Here is an 18,196-nt window from a genome sequence, read left to right on the forward strand (position 1 = left end):
GATGAAAATATTGGATTTTTCAATAATTCTATGAGTGTTTCTGTGCAACAAAGAAACCTAAGAAAACACACATATACAGTAGCCACGTTTTAGAGGGTATGTATTATTATATAATTATCTAAGCCTAAGATTAAGTCTATAAAACCATTAAAAATGAATACCCTATGTAAATGTGTTCTTTAACTGAAAGCAGTTGATCAATTGTTCCAGACAGACCCTAAGGAGCATTCAATAAAGGACTGTTACCATTGTCATGTCTGGTCTATTGATTACATCAGATACCAGTTAGAATTTGGCAGCTGAACAATGACTGAGTTTAACAAGCTCTTTAAAGCAGGGCACTCTCTTCTGGTCTTTGTTGTGTTGAAACATCCCTGTCCAGGCCAAAGAATTAGCAGAACAATTAGTCTCTTCACCGCAGACATCACTGCTTCATCATTGCGTCTCTCAATGCTTCATGGCCGAAGTTTTCAGAACAATTTGTATAAACAAGCAAACAGTGGGGTACTTACTGTAAGCAAAATAGCCATTTTATATTATTCGTGAAATTGCTTCCGTTAATAGCTCAAGCATCTGCTTACCAACTATACTGGATTTCACAATAATATGTTTAGACCATTATACCATATGTTATGTATTTCTCCTTGTCTGGCCACCATTCCATGTTCTGTTGTATATTTTATAATATATGTATGATCACTATATTATCTATCCATCAATCCCACTAAAAGAAAAGAGTGAGTTAAATATCACTTAAAAGTTATCATGAAAAAAATCATCCAACATGGCCTCTGACCGCAGTGTACAAGAGCCAAGATGAGCAAATCGGTTCAAGCCAAATTCAATTTACCTCAAATTTAAAAAAAAAAAATCCAGTTTCACTGGAATCCACATATTTTCTGATTTGCTTGAATCCACCATTTTGCTGTGATAAAGACAACCGGGAAGAAGTTAAAACAATGTCCAAACATATACTCACTCGGCCCTCATCTGTCCTGCCGTGTAGACCCACTCTTCTCCGGTCTTCTGTCCAGTCATGAGTGCAGCTTCTTCAAAGGCGCCTTTGCATAAGGGTGTTATGGTGTGATGCATGTCATGACCTGCTGAAGATGGTACTGAAAACAGGGCAAAAGAAGGCTACCGGTCTAGAGCAGGACCAGGAGGTGGGACAGGTGACGGCCAGATACAGTGCCTACAAGTAGTAATCAACCCCCTGCAGATTTAGCAGGTTTACACATTCGGAATTAACTTGGCATTGTGACATTTGGACTGTAGATCAGCCTTGAAGTGTGAAATGCACTGCAGCAAAAAAGAATGTTATTTCTTTTTTTATTTTTTTTTTTTTTTAAATTGTGAAAAGTTTATTCAGAGGGTCATTTATTATTCAACCCCTCAAACCACAAGAATTCTGTTTGGTTCCCCTAAAGTATTAAGAAGTATTTCAGGCACAAAGAACAATGAGCTTCACATGTTTGGATTAATTATCTCTTTTTCCAACCTTTTCTGACTAATTAAGACCCTCCCCAAACTTGTGAACAGCACTCATACTTGGTCAACATGGGAAAGACAAAGGAGCATTCCAAGGCCATCAGAGACAAGATCGTGGAGGGTCACAAGACTGGCAAGGGGTACAAAACCCTTTCCAAGAAGTTGGGCCTACCTGTCTCCACTGTTGGGAGCATCATCCGGAAGTGGAAGGCTTATGGAACTACTGTTAGCCTTCCACGGCCTGGACAGCCTTTGAAAGTTTCCACCCGTGCCGAGGCCAGGCTTGTCCGAAGAGTCAAGGCTAACCCAAGGACAACAAGGAAGGAGCTCCGGGAAGATCTCATGGCAGTGGGGACATTGGTTTCAGTCAATACCATAAGTAACGTACTCCACCGCAATGGTCTCCGTTCCAGACGAGCCCGTAAGGTACCTTTACTTTCAAAGCGTCATGTCAAGGCTCGTCTACAGTTTGCTCATGATCACTTGGAGGACTCTGAGACAGACTGGTTCAAGGTTCTCTGGTCTGATGAGACCAAGATCGAGATCTTTGGTGCCAACCACACACGTGACGTTTGGAGACTGGATGGCACTGCATACGACCCCAAGAATACCATCCCTACAATCAAGCATGGTGGAGGCAGAATCATGCTGTGGGGCTGTTTTTCAGCCAAGGAGCCTGGCCATCTGGTCCGCATCCATGGGAAGATTAATAGCACGGCCTACCTGGAGATTTTGGCCAAGAACCTCCACTCCTCCATCAAGGATCTTAAGATGGGTCGTCATTTCATCTTCCAACAAGACAACGACCCAAAGCACACAGCCAAGAAAACCAAGGCCTGGTTCAAGAGGGAAAAAATCAAGGTGTTGCAGTGGCCTAGTCAGTCTCCTGACCTTAACCCAATTGAAAACTTGTGGAAGGAGCTCAATTTTAAAGTCCACATGAGACACCCAAAGAACCTAGATAACTTGGAGAAGATCTGCATGGAGGAGTGGGCCAAGATAACTCCAGAGACCTGTGCCGGCCTGATCAGGTCTTATAAAAGACGATTATTAGCTGTAATTGCAAACAAGGGTTATTCCACAAAATATTAAACCTAGGGGTTGAATAATAATTGACCCACACTTTTATGTTGAAAATTTATTAAAATTTAACTGAACAACATAACTTGTTGGTTTGTAAGATTTATGCATCTGTTCATAAATCCTGCTCTTGTTTGAAGTTTGCAGGCTCTAACTTATTTGCATCTTATCAAACCTGCTAAATCTGCAGGGGGTTGAATACTACTTGTAGGCACTGTATGTATCATTTTTTGTTTATTTTTTTATTTATTTTGTTTTACCTGTGCTTAAAGGGGTGGTTCACCCATATTTTTTATTGTCTAGATCGATATTATATTGAGAAACAATGTTTCTCTCAAATACCTTGTGTTGTCAATAGTGCCTGTGAGAGGCGCTATTGCAGACCGCTGCTCCCCGTCCTGTGACGTACCCATCCAATGCTGCCTTGGCACATCCGTGCAGCCGGCTACATTCTGAGCCCATCTGCTCCCTGCTCCTCCTCCCTCACAGCACGTCTCTTGCTTGCAGCGTTCTGCGAGGAGGGAGGAGGGAGGGGGGAGCAGGAGACGCGCCGTGCTAGGAGGGAGGAGGGAGGGGGGGAGCAGGAGATGCGCCGTGCTAGGAGGGAAGAGGGAGGGGGGAGCAAATGGGCTGTGACAGCAGTGAAACACCGCTCACAGCTCAGAATCTGGAAGACTGTAGCCGGCTGCACGGATGTGACGTGGCAGCATTGGACGGGTACGTCACTTTGCGGGGAGCAGCGGTCTGCAATAGCGCCTCTCACAGGCACTATTAACAATACAAGGTATTTGAGAGAAACATTGTTTCTCAATATAATATCGATCTAGACAATAAAAAATATGGGTGAACCACCCCTTTAATATGCTTTGGTGTTTTTAGAGACCTCAAATTTCCTATTTTAAGCAAATCTGATGAATTCCAATTTCCTAAGAATCTCTGATCCTTTAGGGATATTTACACTGCATGATAATGGTGAGCAATCGTTAAACACTAATTTTTATTATCAGTGCAGTGTAAACAAGCTGCTGATCACCCAATAATTGAGCAAAATGCTAATTCTTCAGGTGAAATTATCTTTTATACAGCACAAAAAAAAATCATCATTCTCTGGAATGCATCGTACTCTGGAAACAGGACCCACACTGTCGAGAACAATAGCTGTCTATGTGCACTGAGAGATCTAATGTGCACCGCTCAATGGTCATCGTTTACTTATGTCTACCAGCGTAAACAGGCATTCAAACAACCGCTTGGCAGTAAAAGATTTCCAATCGGCAGTTGTATTGTGGAACCGGTTGGTCTGTGTAAACGGACCCTTAAGGCTGCTTTACACACAACGATATCGCTAGCGATCTCGTTAGCGATGGGACACACCAGATCGTAGATACGATTTGCCGAGATCACACATAGGTCGTTTTGTGACCGGCGCTACAAAAACGACCTATGTGTGATCTCGGCAAATCGTATCTACGATCTGGCGTGTCACATCACTAACGAGATCGCTAGCGATATTGTTGTGTGTAAAGCAGCCTTTAGAGTTGAGAGATTAGTTGTTGTGATGTACAATTATTCTAGTGAAGGCACATATAGTTTTAAGTTCTCAACAAATTTTCTACATTCACACACAAAGTCTCACTTTTAGATAGACAAGGTTTCTTGGGTACCAAATGTCCTGCAATGACCTGCACATGAAGCATGTGATATAGTGCATCAGGAAAACTATGCTACATTTCTAATTGGAGGTATTTGCTATTATCATTATTATTATTATTATTATTATTATTATCATTATTATTATTATTATATCTACTACATATTGGGATAGGATCTTGAAAATGGGAATAACCATTTAACTAAAGGATGATTCCCAATTGACAGCTGATAACTTACCGATTATTGGGACTGACTAATGTAATTACTCACTGATGCAGAGAATAGGATTCTAAAAAGTTAGCACATATCAAAGCTATAATTTTATGACTTCTTATACTATCATCTACTTTTCTTTTATGTTTTCTAGCTGTAAAATTTGGGCGAATGTCAAAAAAACAGCGAGATAGTCTGTATGCCGAAGTCCAGAAACACCAGCAACGGTTACAAGAACAGAGACAACAGCAAAGTGGAGAGGCAGAGGCCTTAGCCAGAGTATATAGCAGTAACATTAGCAATGGTCTAAGCAATCTCAACAATGAGACCGGAGGCACTTACTCAAATGGACATGTCATTGATCTGCCCAAATCCGAGGCTTACTACAGTGTGGATTCTGCACAGCCATCCCCGGACCAGTCAGGCATTGACATAACTGGAATGAAACAAATAAAGCAAGAACCTATTTATGACCTTACGTCAGTACCAAACTTATTTATGTATAGCTCTTTCAATAATGGACAGATCACACCAGGAATAAGCATGAGTGAAATAGGTAAGTTGATTTATCTGATGGTCACAAACATTAATGATTAAAGGCTAAAAGCCTTTATTGTAAAATACTGTTTTCACAAATATACCGTATTTTTTGTTTTATAAGATGCACCAGATTATAAGACGGTGGTGTCTTACCGGAAGGGGTTGCAGCGGTGATGGAGCAGGGTCACAGGAGGTAGGGGCAGTGGTGGGTATCCCAGATGCTCTGACGACGATGCAGACTTCAAAGAAATGGCGCCCGGAGTTGGCGCATGCACAGATTGAGCTATCAGCACAATGACCAGCCGAGAACTCTTCTGTGCATGCGCAACCTCCAGGAACCATTTTCACGAAGTCCACTGCTAGGAGATTAGTGGGCCAGAGGCGGCGCATGCGCAGATGAGATCTTGAGCAGAGAGCTCCATCTACACATGTGCCTACTCTTTGCGCCATTATATGAAGCCCCCACCGTGGACAGAGCATCTGGGACACCCACCACACCATATCACTCTGCTCCACACAACACAACCAGCACAACCAGTAAGCTACATTTGGATTATAAGACGCAGCCTTCACACCCTTCATATTACTCCCAAATGTTTGGGAGGAAAAGTGCGTCTTATAATCCGAAAAGTATGTTAAGTCTCTTAATATGTCTACCATATTTCTACTAGCTCATATGAAGAAATGTTCCTTATTTAAGAAGCTTTAACATTTTATATGACCTTCAAATATTCCATGGGGAGACAGAGCAGTATGATGTTCATCAGAAGAAAGGGACCAGGTTGTGGATAATATTGTAAAAGAGAACCTGTCAGTGGGATTTTATACCCCAACTAATTGCATGTATGTAAAGGCACTCTAATGCTAAGTAAATCTTTACCTTTCTTGTAGAAATCTGTTTTGCTGTTTTAGGCCTGTTTCACACTTCAGTGAAAAACACAGACGCTTTTCACTGACGTGTTAAAAACGCATATGTCCCTCCATGTGCCGTGATTCACAGCACATGTGGGTTCTACATCTGCTATCCGTGATCCGTGATAGTGCATGGAGATAAACTCACCTGTCCCTGCTCTCAGTGGTGCTGAAGTCTCCCGCAATGCTGTGTCTCTCACCACTGCAGCTACTTTCGGGTTGGCTATCCAGTGCATAAATGCATATGCATGAGAATAACTAGCCAGCTTGGAAGCAGCAGAGAGCAGCATCTGGAGACAGAGTTGCCGGAGAAGGTGAGTTTAAAAAGATTTTTATTTTCAATGTCCGTGTTTTTCTGGTACGTGTTTCACGGATCACACCATAGTGTGGTTCATGGGACATCAGTGATGCCAGAAAAAAAACAGATGTGTGCACATACCGATTGATTTTAATGGATCTGCATATGTCCGTGATTCTGGTACGTGAAAAAACTGTCACATACGTACAAGAATCACTGACATGAGAAACCTGCCTTAAGCCTGCTTTACACGGGATGACTGATCGTGCGATTTCACGATCGATCGTACCCGCCCCTGTCGTTTGTGCGTCACGGGCAAATCGCTGCCCATGTTGCACAAAGTCGTGCAACCCCCGTCACACGTACTTACTTGCTGAGCGACCTCGCTGTGGGCGGCGAACGTCCACTTCCTGAATGGGGAGGGATGTTCGGCGTCACAGCGACGTCACACAGCCGCCGGCCAATACAAGCGGAGGGGCGAAGATGAGCGGGATGTAAACATCCCGCCCACCTCCTTCCTACCGCATAGCCGGCGGGAGCCGTGGGACGCAGGTAAGCAGAGTTCATCGCTCCCGTGGTGTCATATGGAGCGTCGTGTGCTGCCACGGGAACGATGAACAACCGGCACAAGTAAAAATAAACGATATTATGAAACTGAGCGACGAGTACACGACTCACAATTTGTGAGCGATACTGCGTCGCTCAGAGGTTTCACACTAGACAATGTCGTGTATGATGCCGGATGTGCGTCACGAAAACCATGACCCCGACGATGCATCGCACGATCCGTCGTCTCGTGTAAAGCACCCTTTAATCTGAGAAATAAGCAAGGCAGTGAGCAGCAGTAAGGAGAGAGACCGGACAACTCTAAGAGCATAGTCCAGCCACTGTACCTACGACTCATTTTCATCTATAGTTTTCTCTAAAACAGCATGACAGATTTCTACAGGAAAGGTATAAATTTACTGAGCATTAATGAGCTTTTGCATGAATGCCATTAGTTAACAAGAAAATAAATCCTAATATAACTTTGTAGAAAGAAAAATTAAAACTTTAAACCTCTTGCTATACAACTATTAAAAAAAAAATAATTTAAATTAATTATTCCTGAGAAAAAGTAGTAAAACATAAAAGCGGTATATGTTTGGTATCCTCATAATCATATCAACCGATAGAATAGTTATCGTGTAAATTATACGGCACTGTAAGCTCTGTAAAAAATAAAATTTACAACATTTCAAAATTTTATGTTTTTTGTTCATGTCTACTACCAAATAAAAAATGATTAAAAGATATGTTTCCAAAAATGTTTCAGGCCCACATATTTGTAACTGTCACCTTCGTCCTCTTGTGAAATCCTGCGGCTGGACGTCAATCAAGAACACAATTTATACTGCAGTATATAGTATAAGTGGTCAGACAATTGCAGGTTCAAGGTCCACTAAGGGGACTGAAAAAATAAAAATATATTTTTAAAAACATTTTAAAAAATACGCATTTTGAATTATGTCCCTTTTCCCTCAGTAATAATAAATCAGTATAATGGGAATGAAAATTCAAAATGGCATAATTCTATAGTTTTCATCAACTTAAAAAAATACAATAAAGAGACTGAAATGTATCTACACAATCTATAAAAATATCAGCTCAGCATTTAAAAAAGATGCCCTCACCCAGCTGCATCGACATAAAAAACTCAGAAAATGACAAACAACACACGACAAACACAAATCAATTTGTTCTTTTTTTTTTTTTTTACAAATTCTGAATGTTTTGTCACCACCTATGTAAAAAAAAATACATGTGTCATCACAGTAATCATGGAACCAATATTAATAATATTTTTTTTTTAGTAGTATTATTATTATTTTGTGAGGTAATAATGGACAGTGTAAAAAGAATGGCAAAATCAAGGTCTTTTACACAATTTTCCAAATTTTGATTTTTATTACAATACAGTAATATGAGTTGAAAGAGACCATATAAGGCTAATCAATAAGGACCTGAAAGTAAACATTAACCCCTTCAGCCCTGGGGCACTTTCCGTTTTTGCGTTTTTGTTTTTTGCTCCCCTTCTTCCGAGAGCCGTAACTTTTTTATTTTTCCGTCAATCTTGCCATATGAGGGCTTGTTTTTTGTGGGACAAGTTGTACTTTTAAATGAAACCATAAGTTTTACCATATGGTGTACTGGAAAACAGCAAAAAAATTCCAAATGCAGAAAAATTGCAAAAAAGTGTGATGGCACAATAGTTTTTGGGATGTTTTATTCACGGTGTTCACTATATGGTAAAACTGATGTGTGGGTATGATGCCTGAGGTCGGTTCGAGTTTGTAGACACCAAACATGTATAGGTTTACTTGTATCTAAGGGGTTAAAAAAAATTCACAGGTTTGTCCAATAAAAGTAGCGCACGTTTTGCGCCATTTTCCGAAACACGTAGCGTTCTTACTTTTTGGGATCTATGGCTCAGTGATGGCTTATTTTTTGCGTCTTGAGCTGATGTTTCTAATGGTACCATTTTTGCGCAGATGCTACATTTTGATCGCCTGTTATTGCATTTTGCGTAAAACTTGCGGCGACCAAAAAACGTAATTTTGGCGTTTGGAATTTTTTTGCCACTACGCCGTTTACCAATCAGATTAATTGATTTTATATTTTGATAGATCGGGCATTTCTGAACTCGGCGATACCAAATATTTGTATATTTATTTATTTTTTAACCCTTTAATTTTCAATGGGGGGAAAAGGGGGTGATTTGAACTTTTAGGTTTGTTTTTTTTTTGTTTTTTTAAACTTTTTTTTTTACTTTTTTTTAAATTTTACTAGTCCCCCTAGGGGGCTATAGCGATCAGCAATCCGATCGCTGTTATCTATCTGCTGATCACAGCTATACAGCTGTAAACAGCAGATACAGTCACTTTATTTTTCCCTCTGCTCTCGGCCGAGGGAAAACGAAAGTGAAACATCATAGCTGCAGGCGTCATCACATGACCCTGTGCTATGATGGCAACCACCGATAGTCACGTGATCACGCACGTGACTTCTGGTGGGGGCGGCGGCAAATAAAAAAACATGGCCGCGCGCATTTAGATCTTGCTGCCAGACTTTGGCAGCAAGATTTAAGGGGTTAATGGCCGCGGGTTTCCACCCGCGGCTAGCAGGCACACATGTCAGCTGTTGAAAACAGCTAATATGTGTGCCGACCACCACCGCCTGCCCGCGGGAGGGGGCGGGGCTTAACGGGACACGCTCCATGACGGATATATCCGTCCATGGTCGTGAAGGGGTTAAGCAATGGAAAAATCACACATGGTGCTTACTACAATAGAACGCAATCCTGCTATAGAAAGACCATATGTAAATATGGGAAAGAGGGAGCACCACGTGAATTGCCATGCGACCATGGCTTCCTCAGGGGTAGCAGTGAGTATGTCACTAGCAAGAGAAAAAAAAAATTTCACAAGCTCTCATTGGTTTCCCAAAACGCAAATGTGGGAAGCCAATGGTTTGCCATAACAGCTAGGACACTGAAGGCCCCCGTGGCTGCAATTATAATAATATAATAATAGCTGCGGTCACCGGTGGTGAGACCGCGGTAATCCCTGCACATATCTGTTGACCCGATCAGCAGACATGTGCGACTAACAGGCGTTTGTTGATCAGAGATCCACCCACACCTACTTACCACTGAGATCGTGCTTTTAAATACTGACATCGCAAATTAAATGGCCATGTTCCCTGCCGCCATTGACGACACCATGATGCGCTGCTTCTCACAGAAACACTGCATTTCTGCAGATCACAGTGATGCTGCTCAAATCAGCAGAAATGAACACACGTTCGGACTGTGTAGTGCTAAAGTCCCCCAAAAAATATGGAAAAAATAAAAAAACTAAAAGTTCAAATCAACCCCCATTCGTCCCATTGAAAATAAAAAAATTAAAAATACTCCAAAAGCCAAAATGATGATTTTTGTGACTACAATAATTTTTTTTAGAATGCAATAACAGGAGATCAAAATGTAGCATCTGCACAATAATGTTATCATTAAAAATTTTAACTCTAGACACAAAAAAATAAACTGTCACTGAGCCCCAGATCTGAAAAAATGAGAACGCTACGGGTCTCTGAAAATGGTGCCAAAAGCGCAATTATTTTTTGGGAAAAACTTCATAATTTTTTTAACTCCTTAGGTAAAAGTAAAAGTATATATGTTTTGTATCTACAAACCCATAGTGACCTGAGGCATCATATCAACACCTTAGTTTTACTATATAGTGAACAGTGTGAATAATAAGGCTATGTGCGCACTGGGAAATGAAATTTCCTTGCGTAAATTCCGCATGCTCTCAAAGATTACCGCACCCGCGGTAAAAAACCGCGGGAAACCGCACCCGAAAACCGCATGCGGTTTGCCGCGGCTTGCTGCGGTTTTACCACGGTATTGTTCGCGGTATTGCCGCGGTTTTGCCGCGTGCGGGTTGGGATGTGCTTTATTGCATTCAATGCAATAAAGCACATTGAAGGGAAAAAAAAAAATACATTTAATTCTGATAGTAGATAGACAGAAGAATAGATAGAGGGATAGATAGACAGACAGATAGATAGATAGAGGGATAGATAGAGGATAGATCGCTGCATTTCCCACGGTCGGCAGTGAGTTCACATTACCGGCCGTGGGAAATGACCGGTAATTACCTCTGCTGTCTGCTGCTTTCATTCAGCGCTGTGTCTGTGACAGTCGCGGCTGGATGTAAGCAGCGCAGGACGTCGGCGCTGTGGATTACGCCGGAGCTTTGTTTGGGGGGGGTTAATAAAATGGTGAACGAGGCTTGTTGGTTTTATTTAAAATAAAGGATTTTTCGGTGTCTGTGTTTTTTTCACTTTACTTACGGGTTGATCATGTCAGCTGTCACATAGATGCTGCCATGATCAAGCCTGGAGTTAATGGCGGTGGTCCCCCATCACCATTAACCCCTTGTATTACCTTGCCACCACTGCTACACGGTGGCAAGAAGAGCCGAGGACACTCCCGGTGCTGCCGCATAATGAATGCGACAGTCCCGGGGCAGCTGCGGCTGATATTCTCGGCTGCCGGAGGGGGAGTGAGGCGGGGGACATTACCCCTGCCCCTCTCCCTCCCCAGCCTGAGAATACCGGGCCACCGCTGTGTGCTTACCTCGGCTGGAAGGTGAATATGCAGCGGAGCCCACGTTCTTTTTTTTCTATATTTCCGTTTTCTTTCTATGTGTATTCTATGTGAGTGTGATGTCTATGTGTTCTGTGTCTGTGATGTCTGTGTCTGTGATCTGTGTGTGTGTTTACTCTCTGCATGGCTTCCTCTTCCTGTAATGACATTACTTCCCTGCAAAACCGCAGACAAGCGATGCACATTACCGGAGGTAAACCGCGAAATACCGCAGGGAATAACGCAGGAAAACGCAGTGAACCGCAAAGAATTTGCTGCCTGCGTTATTCCCTGCGGGATTTCATGATTAACATTGGAGTCAATGGAGTGAAATCCTGCAGCGATGTGCGGAAAAGAAGTGACATGCAATTGTTTTTGCTGCGGGATTCCCGCAGCAAAACATGCAGCTGTCAAATTCCGCCCAGTGCGCACAGGATTTTTTTTCTCCATAGGATTTGCTGGTGATTCACTGCAGAGATGTTATGAACATTTTCTGCAGCGAAACATGCAGCAAATCCGCGGAAAATCCGCGGCAAAATCCGGTAAGTGCGCACATAGCCTAAACCCCCAAAACAATTGTGCAATTGCACTTTTTTTGTAATTTCACTGCACTTGGAAATTTTTTCCTGATTTCCAGTACACTATTTGGTAAAACTAATGGTTTTAATCAAAAGTACAACTCATCCCACAAAAAACAAGCCATGGCTATATTGACAAAAAAATAAAAAAGTTATGGCTCTTGGAAAAAAAGGTGGAAAAAACAAATATGAAAAACGGAAAATCGCCCGGGAGTGAAAGCATTTAACAGCTAAAAAATGTGAAATGTCCTGCATTCAAATCATGTTATATATCCAAAATACCAACAAAATAGCATTATAACACCAAGCTGACATAAATCTAACAACATCACTAGATAGAGAGCAAGGAGCTGCTGACTCCTCCAAAGAGCGTGGCACTGGTTTGGCTACTTTTCCATGGGGCACTCTGTAGCTCTGGCACGGCTTGATACTTTTATACTGTATTGTATTTTTTGTGCTGTTTATTTTGTGTTCAGAAGACGCTGCAAAAAAAGTGTCAACAAAACCCTAAAATGAATAGACTACGCTATGTAAAAACAACTTGCTCTTTATATGTTCATACTTTTGAGCTTCTTTAAAGTGTTCAGACTTTCAAAAGATACTAAACTTTAAAAGAAGAAACGTCCATTCTACTGGCAATTTTTTTCTATGAAGAAACCTGGGCGGCATGGCAGCTCAATGGTTAGCGCTGCAGTCTTGTAGCGCTGGGGTCCTGGGTTCAAATCCCACCAAGGACAACATCTGCAAGGAGTTTGTATATTCTCCCAGTGTTTGCGTGGGTTTCCTCCAGGTACTCCAGTTTCCTTCCACACTCCAAAGACATACAGAGAGGGAATTTAGATTGTGCGCCCCAATGGGGACAGTACTGCCAATATATGTAAAGCGCTGTGGAATATGTTAGTGCTATATAAAAATAAAGATTTATTTTTATTCATTTTAAACCTGGTACTTTATAACAAAAGTCAATGAGCAGGCGAAAAACAAGCAGCCCAGAAGACATGTTTATGTACATTTTATAAAAGGAAAAACAAACCTGGCTCACTACCGTAATTAGGTGCTCTGGAGAAAAAAGTCAATCAAGCAAAGTGTATACTCCGGCACACTAATTAGTGTGCCGGAGTATACACTTTGCTTATGTGCATTTTATAGGCATTTCTGCTGTAAATAACACTTGTAGTTAATGGATTTTCAAAAACATCTTGGGGTGCGCGCTTTCACTGCTCCTTCCCTGAAGCTTCCAATCACAGCATGAAAGACACCCCAGAGAAGACTCGTAAGAATTGCCAGGTAGAACAGAAAGCAGAGATTTCACATACTGTGCTCCAAAACTAAGAAATGTGAATATCTCTCCAATGGAATGATACAATGGAAAAGGGAAATTAACACCAGAATCATGGCAGCTCGGAGACTTATCTCAATTTTTTGAGCAAGTGACAGACCCTTTTTAACCCCACCTGTTAGTGATTTCCCAGGCAAAAATGTAAAAGAAATTAGGAAAAAAACTCTGTATTGCCATATACAATTTAATGTGGGTCTGACTAGTACCAAGATCCCACATATAGCACAAGCTCAAAAACATGATATAGAGGAAAAGAGAAAGAGCTTTTAAAGGGCAAATATCAATAACATTTATTTAGAAAAAGGTGAACAAAACGTTTTTTGTTAAAATTACATTAAAAAGAGAGACCATGCCAGAATAGATTAAGCCGCACCATACTTCAACCATACAATGTGAACTTTATATAACAATATCATAAAGGTAAATAGAACATTGAAGCTTGCTATCAGTGCATTACAATGCGTATTGTCCTCCATTAATGTACATGATCAAAGTCCATGGGTGATAAGTGTCATACGCAGCAAGCAATGGGTTTGTTCCCAAGGCAAAGGTTACCACTGTGGTGGAATCAGCGGCCGGTCTCCAAACAAAAGTCCTCCAGCCAGCCCAACGTACGTTTCGATAATGATATGTTCTATTCTTCTTCAGGGGAGAGGACTTTGATCGTGTACACTAATGGAGGACAATGCGCATTATAATGCACTGATAGCAAGCTTCCATGTTCTATTTACCTTTACGATATTGTTATATAATGTTCACATTGTATGGTCGCAGTATGGAGCGGCTTAATCTATTCTGGCATTGTCTCTGTTTTTAATGTCATTTTAACAAAAAAAACCTTTTATTCACCTTTTCTAAATAAATGTTATTGATATTTGCACTTTAAAAGTTCTCTTTCTCTTTTCCTCTAGAAAATGGAAAAGATCAGCAGAAATCCGTTATCACAAGGGCTTCTATAAGCACACTACAGCATTTTTAGTACACCAGTGCTTTTGGACGCCTTTTTTATAGCAAAGGTAAAACTGTCAAAAAAAATTGTCACAAAAGTGTAGAAAAACTAAGGTACACTGGGGCAGATTTACAAATCAAACTTTTTTCAGACATGAAGTCTTCGTCCATATTGAGTATTTGGACTAATGGTTTGTGCACACAACGTATTTTTGATGCCAGCATACCCTCCTTGTATTGCAATAGGAAGGAATGTTTTTCCTTCAGCCTCTTTTTGGCATCTTTTGGGCCTTTTGCAGAGGCACTTTTTTAACATCATGCATGCAATAGTGAGTGGCTTCCAAGCTGAAACCACCTGAAGAATGGTCAAGTCACTTATTTTAAACACTTTGTGGCTTTTGAAGACTGAAGTGGTTAAAAGACGCTAAAAAGACTGAAGTGCTTATTCAGGTGGGTGCCCACCTGAAAAAGACATAGTGTGCACATACCCTTAAGGCACCATGCTGTTAAGTACTGTAGTTCTTTTGTACTTAGTACTATTGACTACTAGCAGCTGTCATGCTTTAAAAGCTATGCTCATCTAATCCTGCGGTCACATATATCAGTGTTCATGTACAGTATACTCATGAATGGAGTCTGGTGGGGTAGACAGAGTGTCTGCCAGCAGGACAGAATTTGATTCTCATCCCTCCCCTACCTTTTTCAAAACATTGCCATGAGATCCAAGAGGTACAAATGAAGCCTCATTTACCAGGTCTTCTGCTGCAAATCAGTGTACGCTCAAATCTCTTCTCTTTCATCCTTATCAATAAACATGAGATAGCGGATAACTTGTTGAATGTGTATGCATTGTTAGGAACAGAACAGGTTGGCTCCGCCGCAGAAAATGTGCCAAAACAAGAACTTTAGTCAAATGGGAATATTCTATAGTATTTGTCATCCAAATCCTTGTAATATATGTCTTCTTTTGTATAATCTAGATTTGCCATTATGTATTAAAAATCAAAACGTGTTTATGTGTCTAGACAATAGGTAAAACAATTGAGTTCCCCCAGAAGAGTATCACATTTAGCTATGAGTAACAGATACGGAAATAGCTTCATTGATTCTATGTAAAATGCTGAGAATGCTAATAAGAAATGCCTGGCTACAGTCTGTCAATATCAGATATTACAGCCAGGATGATTGTTATTTCATTGGGTCTTTTACTATATGATGTTTGTATATCAAGGCCAGAGAGAATGCATTAGAGAACAAAGCAAACCACTAAATTTATACCCTGAGAATTCAAGAGGTAAATCAGTTTGTTTCATTCTCTATTCAATTTTCTAAAAATGCTCGTTGTAAAATCAATTTGGCTCTCATGTTGATGTTTAAAGCTTATTTTTATATATTTAAGGGATCGTTTTTATCCCTTTTTCCTTTAATTTGAGTAAAATATTTTAATAGCATAAAAGGGAGAAATTTAAATCCTGCATTAAAGCATCACTCCAGCGTTTTTTTTATTTCACTGCTGAAGTGGTGCTTTAAATCTAAAGCCCGCTTTACACGCTGCAATGTATCTTACAATGTGTCGGCGGGGTCACGTCGTAAGTGACGCACATCCGGCATCGTAAGTTACATTGCAGTGTGTGACAGGTACGTGTGATTACGATTGAACGGTAAAACGTTCATCGCATACACATCGTACCTTTCTCTAGAATTGCACGTCAGATTGTTCATCGTACCCGGGGTAGCACACATCGCAGTGTGTGACACCCCGGGAACGATGAACAGATCTTACCAGCGTCCTGCGGCTCCCGGCCCACAATGCAGAAAGGAGGTGGGCGGGATGTTTACGTCCCGCTCAGCTCCGCCCCTCCGCTTCTATTGGTCGGCTGCCGCGTGACGTCGATGTGGCGCCGAACGTCCCTCCCACTCCAGGAAGTGGACGTTCGCCGCCCACATCGAGGTCATATGGAAGATAAGTACGTGTGACGGGGGTTAATCGTTTGTGCGGCACGTTCAACAAATTGAACGTCCCTCACATACGATGGGGGCGTTGAAAATCGCATACGATATCGTATGCGAAATTGCAACGTGTAAAGCAGTCTTAAGTCTCCTGACCCCTGTGTTATACTCACACTCCAGTGGCTTCACCTTTTTCTGGCTTCATCCGGTGCACGTAACTTTTGTCACTCTCAATACAAGTCTATGAGAGCCAGAACAAGGCCCTCATAGACTTACATTGAGTTGCGACCTCTGGTGCACTCCAGCAAACAGTGGAGCTTGTCGACAGGTCACAAATCACCAGAGATTGACCAGAGCAGCCGTGAAGTCAGCAGAGGGTGAGTATAAGATAGGTGTCAGGGGACTTACATTTAAAGCATCACTCCAGTGGGAGATTATAAAAAACACTAGAGTGTTGCTTTAAGTTTTAACTGTCTAATATATAACCATGAAATCACGCATCTGCTGATTCTTTTAGCGCTATTAAATGATTTAGATGTAGGTATTTAAAAAAATGAGTTTAAAAACTAAAAAAAGAGTGCCTTTAATAGGTCTTGACCCTATATGTAAACCCACATATTAAATAGTGCCCAGAATTTTCAGAATAAGGCTTTTTTATTATCAGGCTATATCATAAGTATTGTACACAGTAATACATTATAACAGGTGGAAAAAAGTCCATGATTAAAAAAGGTCCATAATGAAAAAAGTCCATGAGGAAAAATGGACCGTGATAGCTATCAATAATATCATTATAATATTTACATTTGGTCAGTATTATAATCTGAGATTTACATGTCTCATCTTTAAAATGTATGGATTATGTTTTTACTATTGTCTTAATACTTAATACACTTGTGAAATACACATTAAAAAGCAGATTTTTATCATTTTTAGACAAATGAAGCCCTTAACAACCCAGGAATTTTTCATTTTCGTGCTTTAAATTTTTTATTTCCTTTTTCCAAAACCCATAACTTTTTTATTTATCCGTCATCATAACGGGCTTGTGTTGATAGGAAAAGTTGTACTATTGAATCACATTATTCAACGTACCATGCAATGTACTATAATGGGGGAAAAAATTCAAAGTGCTGGGAATTCGCAAAAAAAACCATGCAGTTCTGTAATTATTTGTGTTTGTTTTTACACGTTTCATTGGGTGGTAAAAATAACCTGGCAATATGATTCTTCAGATCATTTCATTCATGTTAAAACTAAATATGTCCAGTTTGTTTGTTATTTTAAGGGTGAAAACAAATCCTGAATTTTTTTTTAATTATTTTCTGTCGCCATATTCTGAAACCAGTAATTTTCCCATCTATAATTGTTATATGAAGTCTTATTTTTTGTGTGAAAGCTGTCATATTTATCAGTACAATTTTTGGGTTTATAGAACATTTTGTTTGCTTTTTATTGCATTTTTATAGAAATGTGACAACTGAAAAACTGAAATTCTGGCTTTTCAATCTCTTTTTTTTTTTTTGCTGTTTCGCTTTTTTTTTTAATTTTATAATTTGTTAGACCTGACTGTTTGAGATATGAGAATAGAAGATATCTGTATTCTTTTATATTTTACATTTTTTTGATATTTAATGGGGAATGAGGGATGATCACATTTTTATATATACATACATAATCGCCAGTTTCTGTAATCCTATTCCGGCATGCACCACGGCACTGCCAGTTTCACAGGCGCAGTTCAAACTGCGCCTACACAAGTGTCATACACGTCACCGCAGCTTCCGGGCATGAACTACGCGTGTGCAAGTAGCGGTGACGTCACTGCTCTTCCCACACACGCGCAGTAGTAAGCCGCGGCTGGTACTGCACCTGCATGGGAAGAGCGGTGACGCCTTTGCTTCTTGCGCACGTGCAGTTCGTGCCCGGAAGCTGCGGTGACATACACATCACAACAGCTTCCGGGCACCGCCCTACCGATGCGATAGCATCGAGCCTATTTCTAG

General features: G+C 40.7%; 1 protein-coding gene across 1 annotated transcript in view; it reads left to right on the top strand.

Annotated features, from left to right (window-relative positions):
• RORB (RAR related orphan receptor B) overlaps window positions 1-18,196 on the top strand; it is a 295,916-nt gene that overhangs the window by 237,944 nt on the left and 39,776 nt on the right. Inside the window, exon 4 of the mRNA XM_075318051.1 lies at window positions 4,589-4,990. Within this exon, the coding sequence (XP_075174166.1) occupies window positions 4,589-4,990 (402 nt within the window). The remainder of the gene's footprint in view (window positions 1-4,588; window positions 4,991-18,196) is intronic.

The sequence above is a fragment of the Anomaloglossus baeobatrachus genome, chromosome 1 (genome assembly GCF_048569485.1).
Source record: "Anomaloglossus baeobatrachus isolate aAnoBae1 chromosome 1, aAnoBae1.hap1, whole genome shotgun sequence".
Classification (NCBI taxonomy): Eukaryota; Metazoa; Chordata; class Amphibia; order Anura; family Aromobatidae; genus Anomaloglossus; species Anomaloglossus baeobatrachus.